The sequence below is a fragment of the Carettochelys insculpta genome, chromosome 18 (genome assembly GCF_033958435.1).
Source record: "Carettochelys insculpta isolate YL-2023 chromosome 18, ASM3395843v1, whole genome shotgun sequence".
NCBI lineage: Eukaryota > Metazoa > Chordata > Testudines > Carettochelyidae > Carettochelys > Carettochelys insculpta.
Window position 1 is genome coordinate 23,107,615 of NC_134154.1, and position 15,491 is coordinate 23,123,105.

Sequence of the window (15,491 nt, forward strand, 5' to 3'; positions counted from 1 at the left end):
AGTGAAGTACAGGCTTAAATCTTTGCAGGAACATGGCTTTTAATGGAAGCCTTATTGCAGTCTTGTAGAACATATTAAGACTACATCCCCATTGGATAAAATTCAATTAAATGTTTGTTTCCTCCATGCTTGCCAATTCATAACTTAAAAATTTCACTCTGATTCTCAGGAGTCAAAACAGAAAAGATTATCCATTATGTGGCTCTGTCTCCAAACTACAAACCACTACTATACAGAAAATGAAGCATAAATCAGGTCAGACTGGTAGAAGACTGCTAAACTTTTAAACAATCTATCCCTTTAGGCTTGGCTTCTAGCTGAAGAGCCCAACTCTCCTTGTGTGTGAAACCAGTGTAAGAAACATTAGAATTAGGAACTATGTTTCTAAGATTTAGGAATCCCTCTCCCCCTAAAATAAGTTACTGGGTAACATGTTAGAGCCACAGTGTCTCAAATGCTCCTTCTTCACCACATGTGGTGAATGTGGCTTGGTGGGCTGGTGCAATGGCTTGGGCACCGGCTCACACAGTGGCTCCTTGGGCACCACACGGTGGCAGCAGCTTGGGCACCATGCCGCACAGCTGTGGGAGCTGCTCAGCTTTCAGTTGACGTGGCTCTGGCTAGTCACCAGGGGCAGAGGATTGGGTGCCTGGCTGCAGGGGCAGAGTGCCTGGCTGTGGGGGATGCCTGATAGCAACTGGGTGTCTTGATTTTGGATATTATTGTTAGAGGATTAAAACAAAAGGCCTACAAATAACCTACATGGCTCCTTAAACAGTAAATACACTACATCTTTGCTTCTAAACAAAACCATATTCTCTCTCTCACACACACACACACACACACACACACACACACACACACACGTTGTTTCTGCCAGTAGCATAATGTATTTTAAATTTAAAAGCTCTGGCTTCCCTACGTTATTTATTTCTGTCTTTTAAATATACATCACAACACATGCAAAGGAAACATGAGTTTATGACATTGTGCACAACAGGGTAAATTAAGTTAAAATTACAAGGAAAACCATTCTCCAACAAAGACTGAGTGGATAACCAAGCTATACCACATCCACTGAAACCAACTTTAATACACCTTGTCTCCTCTTGCATTTTTTTATTTCTAAACTAAATGTCAGCTGGCTCAGCACCACTGAGGGGCTCCAGCCAAGCTGGGAAGATGAGGGAGAAGAGAAGTGAGATTTAGGGCAAGATAAGCAGCCATGTAAATAATCTGGGGATTAAAAGAGAGAAAATTCCCTTCTCTTCCGTCTTCTAACCTGTCCATCTGGTCAACTGCATTTATCACGTTTGACACCTTCTCTGCTCACTACCAGTTCTGACAAGTGCTTATCCTAACTTCCTGACTCCTGTGCAGCTACCAAGAGCTGCCTAAGTGTCACAAAAATATTTACTTCATTCCTTCCCACAAACATTGGACTTGCTTCCAAAGCAACTGCTTTCTGCACAGAATGAGGCTCAGATGATCCCCAGCTAGTAGCGAACCGCAGGCCCAAAGGGTTCTCCTCTCTTCAAATCCTCCACTCCTTCCCACCAAGGGGAGATGGGAGAGTGTGGACATGGACACTTAGGCCAGTTCCAAACCCTGCTGAAGTCAAAGGGACATCTTCCTCAGGTTGCCAGGGCTACACTACCACCTTCCGCTGGCAGTTTAATACAATGTAAAAGGGAAACAAATACATGAGGCATAGAAGCATGGTCTACTCTTAACCAGATGTGCTCTCATTCATAGTTTACTGCTCGCCTATAGATAAGAATCATGCAACAAGTTCAGTAGCTCATAGCTCTTCCTTTTCTAAGTCAAAACCCAGCAAAGGCAGCATTTAATGTTGGCAAAACTAGAACCAGGCCAGATTTCAAGCCTCAAACATATGACTTTTCATTTCAGCCCTGTCTAGATAAGTTTGGTTGGAATTATTTTTTAATTCATTTTTAAGTAATAAGAATATTTTCACTGATCAAATGCAAACATGGCTGGTGGGATCTTGCTCAGACTTAACTGGTAGAGAAGTAGAAGAAAAGTTCAGCCCCAAACACAAAAGAAATATTAGAAATAACAGATGATTTTGGCTGAAACTTCTTTGCAATCTGCACTTCAGTAGACAGACCCCAAAGTGAAATATACTCTGAAATGGAAACTTGTGGCTCTTAAAAAAATAAAATTAAAAACCAAAACAGATCAAGGCCTAGTATAAACTAGACCAGAAGTCACAACTTTTCTGTGGTGGAGTGTCAAAATTTGAGCTTCTGACCCCTATGTACAGTTCTAGTGAAGGTGACACTTTTTAAAGCCACTAGTAGCCCTCCTTACAACAGCTTTATTAATAAATAAAGATGCAGAGCTTTGCTGTTTAGGTGGTGGTTGGTAGCATTATCTGGTCTTTTGTCAATCCACAGGCAGCATGGCTTTGAGTAAGCTCCTGGCTGCATGGGAGAGAAGGGCAGGGCTGAGCTTCCAGCTTCACGTGCCGATGAAAATCAGCTTGCACGCCACTCCTAGCACCCTTGCAAGGGGCTGCTCATCCCTGAGCTAGACAGATAAGTCAATTTAACCTCATCACTCAGGGGTGTGGCAAATCTAAACCAGTGTATATAGTTAAGTTGACCTAACCCCCAGAGTGGACAGTGCTAGATCAATGGAAGAATTCTGCTATACTGCTGTAAGGCTTAACTAAATTTAAAAAACTAAATGAATTTACTAATTAAGATTGTTCTGGATTGACATCTCAGGTGGCTGAAGTCTTCTAGTCACAAAAGACCAGCACTGGCAAACTGCCCCATGTCATCTCTGCAAAGGAGACTCATACCTGACCATGGTCTTCAAGGCTCATTCAATCATTTTCCTTTACCAACAAGGGCACAAGCTGTGCCAGCTGTGGTGGTGTGATGGATACGTGGCCACAATGAAGTGCACCAAGGCACACTGTGATCACAATGAGCTCCAGGTAGTAATGACTTCTGGTGTCTGCTGACTCATATCTTTCGACTACTAACCTAAATGTGATATGTTTCACAGATTTATCAAAAGCCACTGAGCCAACCAGTCCCCCTTCAAAACTATCAGTATTGTTACATCACCATATGCCTTTTAAAGAGGATGGACCTCAGGTGGTTACAGACATACACTGTGGCACTGCAGCCTCAAGAGGGAAGACCTACCCCAGCTGAATGAACCATGCATTTTGGCGCTCCGGTTGTGCCAGATGAATACATAATGAAGAGAGGATGACTAAAGGGCAGCTGTTCGAACTCCAGCTGTGGGGGCTGGTCTCCTTTCCCAGTAGCAAGGAAATCCTCTAGAAAAACACTACACAAAAAAAGAGAGGAAAAAGCAGCTACTTAATTTTGTTTTTAAAGCGGAATTATTTTTAATTGCTGCATAACCAGGCAGCTAAGATCATTTTCACACACAAACCCCTCACCCTTCCTGCAGCACTCTTCCAATAATACATTCTGTATCTGTAACCCTACTTTTATTCTTTTGGTCACTCAGGCCTTTGGTTAAATTGCTTAATTGTTTGGGGTTTTTTCTTTAAAATAAAGTGTCAAAACATTAAAGAATAAAATGTTGCCCTTGATGTGTTAAGAATGTGTCTCTAAATTTGCACATATAAACAGCTGCCAGCCTTAAAAGCCCCATATGGAGGAAAAGGTAGCAGCTTCATACTTGTACAGACCCTACAGAGGGCTTGTCTACATGGTAATTACAGCACAGCTAGCCAAGGTGTCAACGTACAGTGCACCACCTTGCGCACAGTTAGCATCCCATGCAGCCTCTGCTACAGGCACACTGGAAGTCCCTGAGTGCAAGTTAGCTTACTGCCCTTTCAGTTAGTACACTGAGCCATGTGCCAGAAACTCCCCTCTGTCATAGCCATGTCCAGATGGAAGGTTACTGTGCAGCAAGCTGCAGTGTTGTAGAACACCCTGTAGACAGGGCTTAAGATACACACACCTAAGAAAATTTTCAGTGCCTGGAAAAGGAGGACGCAAGGGAAATATTAAATTATAACATTTCTTACAAAATGGGTTCACCTCGCAGTGCAGACAGAATGGCTACCCTACAATCTAGTACACTGTTCTGACAGTCACAAGGGGGCAGTGTTGTAGCTAGGTCCCAGGATTCAGCTGTGAATGTACTTTTGGCTTGTACTATCAATGAAATTGTTCAGGAGTGACAAAGAATCTGATCTTTATCACAGTTTGTAACGTTAGCCATTTCAAAAGGTATCTGGGTAATCTAACGCTAAACAGTAAGCCAGACGAACTACCTCCAAGTGTGCCGTTTAAATTGTTCTTGCTCAGTTCTGGAGCTTGCTTTTCTCTCCCCCTTATACCTGATCTCATTTACATCAACATGTTACTAGGCTATTTCACAAAGCAAACATCATCTTTATGATGTTCAATAAATCAAAACTTGATAGCTGTCATTTTGCTGCTTTTATGAAAGTCTCACGGCATTTTTTCCCATTCAAGCTTATCTGTAGTAGTTAGCAATCAAGAAGTCAACAGCAATGGAAAGCTAAATTCAGAAGGTATAACAAGGGCAGCTTGTTACTTTGCATAAAGTTAAATGAAGTGGATAATGTTAATTTTACTGATGCTTCTGTTTACATCAATTATTGCTCAGATAAAATGTGAACTATACTAAGAGCTACTGCAAATGTATACAGGGGGACAGAATGACAGAGATATAGCCATTATAAATCTAGTATAGACAAGCTGAAAACAGATAAATTTATTTAAGAAGCAAACTAATTCCATCTCTCTTCGTGGAGATATTTCTTACTGTGTCAATACTAATAACTGCAGGGAAAAGAAGTGCTGTAATGAAAGAAAACAAATTAATCACTCATTTAGCTTCCATCTTGTCAGAGCTATACTGGGGTTTCTGTAAATATCAGCAAAGAGTTTACTGACGTACGCAGTTTTACTAGTCTGGCAAAAGTACTACTTGCATCCACACCCCAACTCCCTCCTCACAAGTTCGTGAAAAAATCTGTTGAATGGACAGTTTACAGCATAAGGAGGTTAAAAATAGGAACACCACCACCTTCTCTTTTAAAGTACTGCAGGATCCTCAAGAGGTGCTAGAAACCTAACACATCACTGTGTTAGAATATGCGACACAAAATGAAATTAATTAGAAAGTTAAAGAAACCTGATTAGTCTAGTTAAATTTCCAAGGTGACAGCTGGATTCTAAAGCCCAGAAATCATTCCATAAAGTTAATGGGCTAAACTTTATGGATTCACAAATGGACTAAGTAAAAGCAATGATTCCACTAATTTACTCAAGTATACCTCAGAAAAGCTCTGATTCGAGAAAATTGCTTTATGAGGGTTATATAGTCAGATCTTAAACTATGCGCTAACTCGTGTTCGTGCTAGTTTTAACATTTATGTGCAGAATAAATGTTATGTGGACCAAGACGTGTGGAAGTGCACCACTACAGAAACATGCTGCTGGCTGTGCGTGCTCTGCTAATCAGCTGGGTGACATGAATTTCTCCTGAGTGACCGCCCAAGCACTCAACTTACAGGGAATACTGGTGCTACCTAAGCTAAAAAAACAAACGAAAAAACAAATGAAAAAATGAAAAAAAACCCAAGTGAAACAAATTGAAATGTAAAGCTTTAAAAAAAATCTAATCGACTGAGAAGAAAAGCTGTAAAAATATAGTTTCTTCTGTGTCTTGTCAAGATTATCCCTCAGATCTAAGAAAAGAGTTTCTTTATGTCCATTCTCTTTTCCAAGAGACTTGTTTTACTGCATGCTTAAGATCCTTGTATACAACAGGAGCCTGATCCTTTCAGATTATTCTCAGATGAGATGATGTTGGGCCAGAATATGAAGTTTGTAACTAAACTAATAGCCAAATACTAAAATTTCCTGATATTCAGGGATGCACTGGTGAGAAACACCCAATTAGGGTTCTGGATCTATCCCATCTCTACTTGGGACAGAGACAATATGTTCCCAAAACTTGCTTTTGTTCCATTACCTGTTTGGTATTTTAGAAATATCTATCCTTTCTCTTGATGAAACATACGGAATCACCACCACTTTTTTTAAATCTGGAAGTCCTGGGGGCAAAAAAGGGGTGGGGAGAAAGAGTAGAAAAACCATTATTTATTTATTTCAAGTTACATTAACCAAAGGCCTCTTCTCTGTTTGCATATGTAATGTACATACTGAGTAAAGGAAGCAATTCAATCTTTTCTTAATTCCCATCTTTCTATTTGTCACTGGCAAGGTCAAACAACACCAACAGCAAGAGATTGAAACTTGAATGTAAATACATGTAATGAGACAGAGAAGATTATAACTGATCCCACGAGCCAAGTTTTTCTATTAGAAAAATCCACATAACACCAGCGAGTCACACGTTCATGACCATACATGAGAGCTCAGTCTGGTCATATGAACATACAAACATACACAGCTCTTACAGACTACAGTTCATCGGGAAAGTTCAAAATGCTTTAAGGAATCAGTACAATTATCCCCATTTTACAGATAGGAACCTACGGCACAGAGGTAAACTGAGTTGTCCAAGATCAACCCGCAGGCTTGTAACAGGGATTGGAATAGAACCAGGTCTTCTGGTTCCAGTGCTCTAATTCTCTAGCAGACACTGTTCAACATAAGCACATGTGGCATTTTTCCTCAAAAGGACTTAATGTTCCATGCTTCCTCTGATTGTTAGAGTGAAGAAAGGCCCAACCCCAAGTAACTGAGCCAGGAATACATGGCAGGAGATAGAAGTCAGATCAGCAATATGCTTCTTCCCTGCTAATTCTGCAAAAATCCCTTCCTGAGAATTATTCTGATCAAAAGGAAAGTAAGGATTGTAAACTGCTGACTTCAGTTTAGAAAAACCAAAAGACTAAATAGTGTGGCAATAGAAGTTATGATTTTCTTATCACTTATAAACAGCTTTGAAGTTTCTCACATGCTCTACATGACATAATATGGTATGAAGTGAAATACCTTTTACTAGATTATGAAGTTTTTCCATATGGTTATGTTCTTTGCCATTGTATATGACAGCTTCAACAGAGAAGATCAGCTTAGGCTGAATTTGGGAAAATCGGTCCAGCACGCCCTGCAGAGAAAAAGCAAAGGACCACCAATACAACCATGAACAACACTACAAACAAGAAAAAGCTATTGTTTGCTAAGTCCAAGGCATGTCATAAAATGTCAGGAGAATGGGTATGGTAGCGTACAGAGATAATGTTGAGAGACCAACCTACTCCTGTTTCCTCCATCGACCCCCAACATTTTAAAGAATAGCAGGTGTGAGAACCAACGTGTTTCATAATCCCAATGCCTGCCCCAAAAAGTACTAGCTGTGTCCTGAACTGATTACTCAGAATGTAATAGTAACTCTGTCAGTTGTAGGGCCAAATTTACAGAGGTATTTAGTTGCCTAATAATGGAGTTAGTGCAAATATGCCTAAGTGAATTAAGGACCAAATAACCATTGACGGTAAAGGAAAGCAGGAAGAATTTCTCTGTATCACTCAGTCTCCATCTTCTTTACAAGCAATAGTCATTAGGTCCCTAACCCTCTTAGGTGTGTTTGCACCTACCTCCCTCAACAGGCACCTAAATACCTTTATGAATCTGGCTGAAGTCACTGCAGCAAAATAATGTATTTGTTTACAATTCCCTCTTTTTAAAAAAATGATGCATCCAACAGAAAGGCTTTAGCACCACATCAATTTTAATCCACTAATTCTGCTAATAAAGGTTAGTAAAAAAATATTAACTTAAGCAACAGCATTAGGCATTGTGAAAAAAAAAAAAAGATGGAAGAGAGGTGTCAGTGAAGTTCTTTGAGCCTCTTCCAGGCCCCATGGAACAAGAATTAAGTGTTCATTCAGTGGTTATTCTCCTGATAACAAGGGACTGTTTTTAGCAATGAACCACATCTGTTCTCACATCTGCGTGATGCATCTCTTTGCAGCACTTGATGGACTTCACACCACAAGCTAAAGCATACCTGAAAGGGGGCTTTTGTAATGAACAGCAAGGACCAAATCCCATTGATATAAACATCTCAGCAGATGGCAGCTTCATCTCTATAACTGTGTTATCTGAAGTATGAACATTGTAAAAGCTGCTTGGCATGACAAAATTGACAGTTGGCCAACATCAGACAAATCTCCCAAAATACTGTAAAAACGACAGACCTCACTAGCAGAGCTGAAAGAATAACTGCTTTTTTCACTTTGGTGACTGACCCAAAGGATTAATATTGGGTCAATTATTTCTGTTCAACCCAAAACATGGGCCCTTCCCCCACCAGTTTTTTTTTTTTCTTTTCCCCCTGTGGGGCAGAAGGACGTCACCTTTTTAAAAAAAAATAAGCAGATCAAGCTAAATTTAAAAATGAAACATTTTGCTGCATTTTAGCTTTTTCTAATTTTTCTTTTCTGACAAATTTAAAAAAGGAAAACTATTCACCAAATTGGACCCAAATTTGCAAATTGTTTATCACCCTGAAGTTCTGTTTTTCAGCCAATGAACTATTTCACCAGAAAATTTCACCACAGCTTTGCCCACTAGGAAGTTTATTTTCTGCCAGTCACATCCATCCCTCTCTGCCTGCCTGATGCATATTAGCCCAAATGAAACCCAACAGCTAGTTTTGTAGGAATTCATATAGGGTTCTTATATCCCACACTTAGAGCAATCTCCATAAATCACTTTACCAGGAAGACTATTATTCCTTTTACAAGCACAGTTAAGTGCAGCATCAGCAACTAAGACATTGTACTAAATAATGAGCAGCTTATAAGTTTCATAGACGGAACCAGATCTTGGGACCAAACCAACCCAAGTAGAACACTAATTAGACCACGACAGTAAACCCTACTCCTTCTGCACATAGCCGGCGTAATTAAGCTTTGTGTGAGGTGCTCTGCAAAAGGTTGGAAAAGAGACTTCACTAACTCAACCCCCAGGCACAGTCACACGATTACAGCCTGTGCGTTACTCCTGTTTCATGCTTTGCAGCAGAACACCAGCAACTGTCCCTATGTGGATTCATTAATTCCAAAATCAGAAGGCTGATTTTGCACCACTGAATCTACATAGATGAGGATCAACTTCACCAGATTCTGCTCTGAGGATATTGTGAATAGGAATCAGTGGAGTTATGCTTGCGTAGAACTAATATCAGCAAAATCATAGGTAGTCATCTTGTGGAACTTCCCCTCAGTATCTTCTCCAAGCTGGCCTAATCAGGGTTGGGATGGAACCCTCTGAAAAGGCACACAGACTCTGTCCTGCACCATCTCTCCACTGTCCAAGCAGCCTCACTAGAAGGCTTGGGTTGCACAGGCATCCCCATGCTAGCTCTCCAAAACAGACTTTTCCCTGACGTAGACTCAGCTATTGCTCCTGGGTTTTGCAGACAAGCATAAGCACTTCCCTGTCTCCTTTAAATTCTACTCTCTGACTCCACAACAGTCTCTTGAGCATTTCTTGTCCTCCTAACTTTGATCTGAAGAAATGGGTCTGTCCCACGAAAGCTCATCACCAGATAAATCATTTTGTTAGTTTTTAAAAGTGCTACATTTCTGTTTCTTTGTTTTGTTGGAGTTCAGACTAATGCAGTCACCTCTCTGTTACTGTCCTAGTTACTGTTACTCATCAGCTCTCTGGGCTATCTAATACAGAAAAACATTTCACAGTGCAAAGAGAAGACCAAAGTGTGTTTCTGAGGGAAGTGGATGGAAGAAGGGGAGAGAAAAGGTGAAACACGACATTCAGGCTTCAAGCACAGAACTGTAGGACCAGAGGGGACCTTGAGAGATCATCTAGTTCAGTCTCCTGCTCTCAGGACAGGCCTAAGCATTATCTTCTAGACCATCCCCAATGGGTGTTAGTTTAACCTGCCCTTAAAAACCTCCAGGCCGCATCTACACTTCCAAAAAACTTTGAAATGGGAATCAACTCATTAGCTAATGGCCAAATCGCCTCGTTAGCACCTCATTAGCATGCCGCCAGCTGCACTGCTTCGAAAGTGCCACGTTTCGATCGCCCATGGCTTGTCTATACCAGGGTCCTTTTCCAAAGGACCCTGCAAACGTTGAAATCCCCTTATTCCTATATAGGAATTAGGGAATTTCAACGTTTGCAGGGTCCTTTCAAAAAGGAACCCCGTTCAGACGAGCCGCAGGTGAGCGAAACGCAGCACTTTTGAAGTGCCGTGACCGGCGGCATGCTAACGAAGAGCTGAATATTCATTTCAGCGCTTCATTAGTATTCTTCGATTTGGCCACAAGCATGGCCATTTAGAAGTTTTTCATAAGTATATACATAGCCCCAGTGACATTGATTCTAGAACCTTCCTCGGCAATAGGTTCCACTGTTTAAGTACCCTGACAACTGGGAAATTTTCACTCACATCCAAACTAAACCTCTCTTCCTACAATGTAAGCCCACTGCTTCTTATCCAACTCTCAGAAGTTAACACACATAACGTACCATGTTAGCTACAAAATCCCCAATTTCAACCCAGTGACAGAACAGGTTTTCGAGCTGCTGTAAGACATTCACTGTTGACCCAGACTTGGGCATGCTGATTTAATTATGGATTGGATCCATGGACTATAAGGTGGATAGAAAGCTGGCTTGACGGTTGGGCCCAAAGGCTCATTATCTAGATGGCAGTTGGTTTCAAGCGGAGGGCCCCAGTGCTTGGTTCTGAGGTCGGTGTTGTTCAACATCTTTATTAATGACCTAGATGAGGGACCGGATTGCACCCTCAGCAAGTTTGCAGATGACACTAAGCTAGGGGGAGGGGTAGATAAGTTGGAGACTAGAGAAAGGATCCGGAGTGACCTGGATAAATTGGAAGATTGGGCCAAAAGAAATCTGATGTGGTTCAACATGGAGAAGCATAGAGTCCTGCACTTGGGATGGAAGAATCCCAAGCATTGTCATAGGCTGGGGAACAACTGACTAAGCAGCAGTACAGCAGAAAGGGAGATAGGGGTTATGGTGGATGGAAGGCTGGATATGAGTAAACAGTGTGCGCCCTTGTAGTCAAGAAGGCTAACAGCATCTTAGGATGCATTAGGCAGAGCATTGCAAGCAGATCTGGAGAAGTGGTTGTTCCCCTCTATTCGGCACTGGTGAAGCCACATCTGGAATACTGTGTCCTGTTTTGGGCCCCCTAGTATAAAAAGGATGTGGATGTGCTAGAGCAGGTTCAGTAGAAGGCAACAAAAATGATTAAGGGGCTGGAACACATGACCTATGAGGAGAGGCTGAGGGATTTGTGCTTATTTAGTCTATAAAAGAGAAGACTGAGGGGTGATTTAATAGCAGCATTCAACTTCCTGAAGGGGCGCTCTAAAGAGCATGAAGAGAAACTCTTCTCAGTTGTGACAGATGGCAAAACAAGGAGCAATAGTGTGAAGTTACAGAAGGAGAGGAGTAGGTTGGATATTAGGAAAAACTACTTCTCCAGGAAGGTGGTGAAGCACTGGAATGCATTTCCTAGAGAGGTGGTGGATTCTCCATCCCTAGAGGTTGTAGTCCCATCTTGACAAGGTCCTGGCTGGAATGACTTAGTGGGGGTGGATCCTGCTTCAAGCAGGGGGCTGGACTAGATGATCTCCTGAAGTCCCTTCCAGCCCTATGATTCTATGATTTAAATTACCACACAACACTGACGTCATTCTCCAAAGAGTTTACATTATAGCTAAGTCTGCAACGGTCTCCAACCAGTTTGCCACCTTATCAATTGGTTTGCAGTTTTCCAGAAACTACTGCTCAAGTGTCCTAGTAACAAGTCCACATGCTGAAGACTGTTGTGCTCCCATGCTGAGTGCAGTGTCTAAACAAGCAGCTTTAAAACATTTAAAAATGAAGACAGACCGACCAGGAATGTCCTGTGTTCTACGCAGCAGGGGTTGGGGAAAGGAAGCAAATGAAGTGGAAATCCAAGACTAAGTGAGCTACAAGTTGAGGAGTCTTATCTGTGTCATGCTAACCCACTGGACTGAATTTATTACAAGATGAGACGACATCACCCCAAGCTCCCCTCTGCAAGGAGAGCACAAATAGATGAAACCTGCCTCATGGTAGTACTTGGACTTGAATCTCACCAGATGGCTCAGCATGGATCAGCTCTCAAGATGCATTAGGATTTGCTTGTATTCTCAGACCTTGCACTCAGAACTGCGCAGATGGCTTCCTGTTCCTCCAAGATCTGAATTTAATGCTTTTATGGCTACCTACTGAGATGCACAGGCCAAACTGTCCCCTTTGCCTGTGGCTATATTTCTGATCAGTGTTCCCTGTAAAATGAATGCTTGAGTGGCCACTCAGGAGAGCTTCAGGTGCCACCCAGCTGATTGGCAGAGCACCCACAGCTGCTCAGAGGCAGCAACATGTGTTTCTATTGGTGGTGCACATCCATTCATGCCTTACAGCACATAAAATTTATTCTGCATATGGATGGGAAAAAAAATTAGAAGGAACATTGCTCCTGAGGTATACAGGAGACCCATGGATGGTACTGAAAAGAGAGGGGAGGACTCCACAAAGGAGGGAACACCTTAGTTCTCTATTTGCCTCTGGCAATGGGTTTCTTAGGCTTACCTAAGATTTAAGAAATGAAATGTAGCCTGTTAGTGCAATGCAAGATGACCTCCAATTTTCACAGAATAAACATGTACCTTTAAATACTAAATATTGTTGAAAGCTACAAGTTACTTAGAACCACACAGTTCCACTCCAAAATACAGGTCTGCAAATTTTGTGCTAAGGGTGTTACATGAAGGGCATGGAATGAGAAAGCTACCCTTCGGGCGAACATGGACATTGCCACTTCCCTGCACATCACAACGCCTCAGACTTTGATCTGAATTTGAGCCAACTTGGAGCCATATTTGGGACAGGGAGATATGGTTGCCCTACTCCCTGTGCCTGACTGACTCCCCATGCCCTGCTGCCAGGCTCTTCCTCCCCCAGCTGCTGCTCAGAGCTGCCTCGGAGCCTGCTAAGTTCTGCTCCCCTAGCCAAGGTAAAATGGGATAAAATGATATCCTTGAAATTCAACATTCACAATGGTTCTCAATACTGATCCCTAGCAAATGTTGGGACCCTACAATAACTCCAAAATCCTCAATACTAATATTCAAATGTCAGCCCTCTGAAAGATTAATCAACTGATATAGAGAGGACCATCCACCGAAGAGTTCCTTCTTTCTCCCAATAGAAGATTCAGAGGATTTTTGGCATTTGGATTAATGGACCTTGGTCCCATCCTGCAGCTAATTACTAGGAAGGATTATAGGATAACAGGATAAAATGTAAAACCAGAGAATTCCTGGAAGGAAGCAGATAATGATTTTTCTGTTGCCGTATAAACGCTTGCAAACCCATCCTGTGGTAGTGAATCTTGAAGGCAAATACCGCATTATAATTCAAGGCGATCAGATCTATAAATAGGACTAGCTTCTGCAGGGCATAAATTGATTATGAGAGGCGATCAGAAAGGGGTCTTTCATTATCTACAGTACATTCTTACTGGGTTCATGTGCTGGAGCCATACCGTGGAGAGGCCATCTTGACATCTAAGACTAGCAATTTCCATGGCCTATTCAACCTTTAGCCTCTGTCAACACGAGGCCACTCAATTAACAGATGGCGCTTTTTGTGATCTGTGCTCTATGGAGTGAATTAACCAACGATTCATTTTACACGACAAACAAGTAGACAATAGATAGCTAAGCTTACATAACCCTGGAGTGATTCTGAAGTGAGCCATTTAAGGCTGAGAGTAGTTTCATTTAAAAGTAATTGTTATCAGGCTTCCAGGTCAGTTTCACAAGTCTCAGACTAACAGTTCCCTTTCTTACGCTCCGGAAGAAATCTAGTTTCCAGGGGTTGTGCCACAAGATGGCAGTAGAAGCAAACAAACAATTGGAATATGTACATCTCCTGTCAGCAAGTCCATGCAGTTACATCCCAGCCCTAATCACCACCTGCACTAGACAGGGGCAGGCCCGTGATTCAGGCCCCTCCCCTGAATAGGCAATACTGAGACTACTTACATTAATTCCAAAATCAGGCGAAGTTGAACTCCAAATAGCACCAATACTCGCAGCAGCCAGCATTGCTTCCACTGCATGAATACCATTGGGCAAATAACCTGTAAACAGGATTTCAATAGTTAAATACAGAAGAGACCCAAAGTCTGCTGATCTTAAAACTGTAGCCACTTTACAGATGTGAAAGTAAAAGAAACAAAAATGTCTTCTCAGAAAAGTTACTGCCCCTCCCAATGTCTTCTGCCAGCTGACATTTTCTCCCTTCTGAGGAGATGGGGTGGGAGACAGTCTGATCACAGACATGGTGGATAGTTGGTTGTACCTACTGACAAAAAGTTACTCCAGATCTGATCTCAGAATGTCTCCCAATTTACACTTGAGTCACAAAATCCAGTACTGCTTATTAATCAAAACCTCAGGAAGGGGGAAGCAAATCCACAGGAGGATGGAAAGAGAGCAGTTTAATGGCCAGGGCAGACTGAACTGAAGATATAGGATTAGCCAGTACCAAGCGGCTAACCAACACTTAGAAGCAGCGCTGGAAAATAGTCTGTTCGGAAGAGTGGATTATAAAAAGCCCAGTATTCCAATAAAGTGAATTCAGTTATCAGCATCCCTTTCCACGCATGCATGACGGGGCAGGTGGAAGGAGGAAGAAATAGTCCCTGTGCAGCTCACCACTCCCAACCCACCTTTACTCGCTTAACAAGCTTTGTGCAAAAGTTATCAGGCCAAAGGCAATCTGACATCGCATCTGTGAGCAGAACTGACAAGACTCATGCCTGCCAAAATCAGCTGACTTCTTTCTGGTTCCAGGCACTTAACACTAATCAACATGGGAGTCAGGATCAGACATACCAACTCTTCTTGCAAACTTCCCACGGGTGACAATTTGTTAAGTGAAATTAAGCCTGAATTTGGATCTCACAAAAAACTCACATCAGGACATGAGTCAGGATTAAGGTTACTTAAAAATGGCTGGAGGGGAGGAAGGTGTCCCAGTCTGAGCCATCAGACTAACAGCAAGTGTCCCAGTCCCTGCAAGGAGCTCCCCCTGCTGTGGATCAGCCCCTCATCCAGGGAACATGGAACCCCTGGCCCATCGATGCAGGAGGGAAGGGAGCCCAGGACCTGGCAATACAAAAGGCCTGGGGCTCCCAGCCACAGCCCCAGGCCCGATAAATCATTGCCAAGAGCACCACACTCTGCAGAGCACTGAGGGCCGGGGTCTGGGGAGCACCATGGTCCAGACAGCACTGTGGGCTGGCCTGGCTCCCAAGTCCCCATCCCCTCTGCAGCACTGAGCAGCCCCGCCCACACACACGCCCCTTGCCCAGGAACCCCCCAGAAGCAGGGAGCAGCACAGTGAAGCTGTAGACCATGTGAT

The 15,491-nt window shown here is 42.5% G+C and overlaps 1 protein-coding gene across 1 annotated transcript in view; it reads right to left on the reverse strand.

The window, feature by feature from the left end:
- AACS (acetoacetyl-CoA synthetase) overlaps positions 1-15,491 on the reverse strand; it is a 108,382-nt gene that overhangs the window by 27,682 nt on the left and 65,209 nt on the right. The window contains exons 5-8 of the mRNA XM_075012846.1: positions 14,108-14,205; positions 7,017-7,131; positions 6,028-6,109; positions 3,183-3,330 (exon numbers count right to left, since the gene is read on the reverse strand). Coding sequence (XP_074868947.1) covers positions 3,183-3,330; positions 6,028-6,109; positions 7,017-7,131; positions 14,108-14,205 — 443 coding nt within the window. The remainder of the gene's footprint in view (positions 1-3,182; positions 3,331-6,027; positions 6,110-7,016; positions 7,132-14,107; positions 14,206-15,491) is intronic.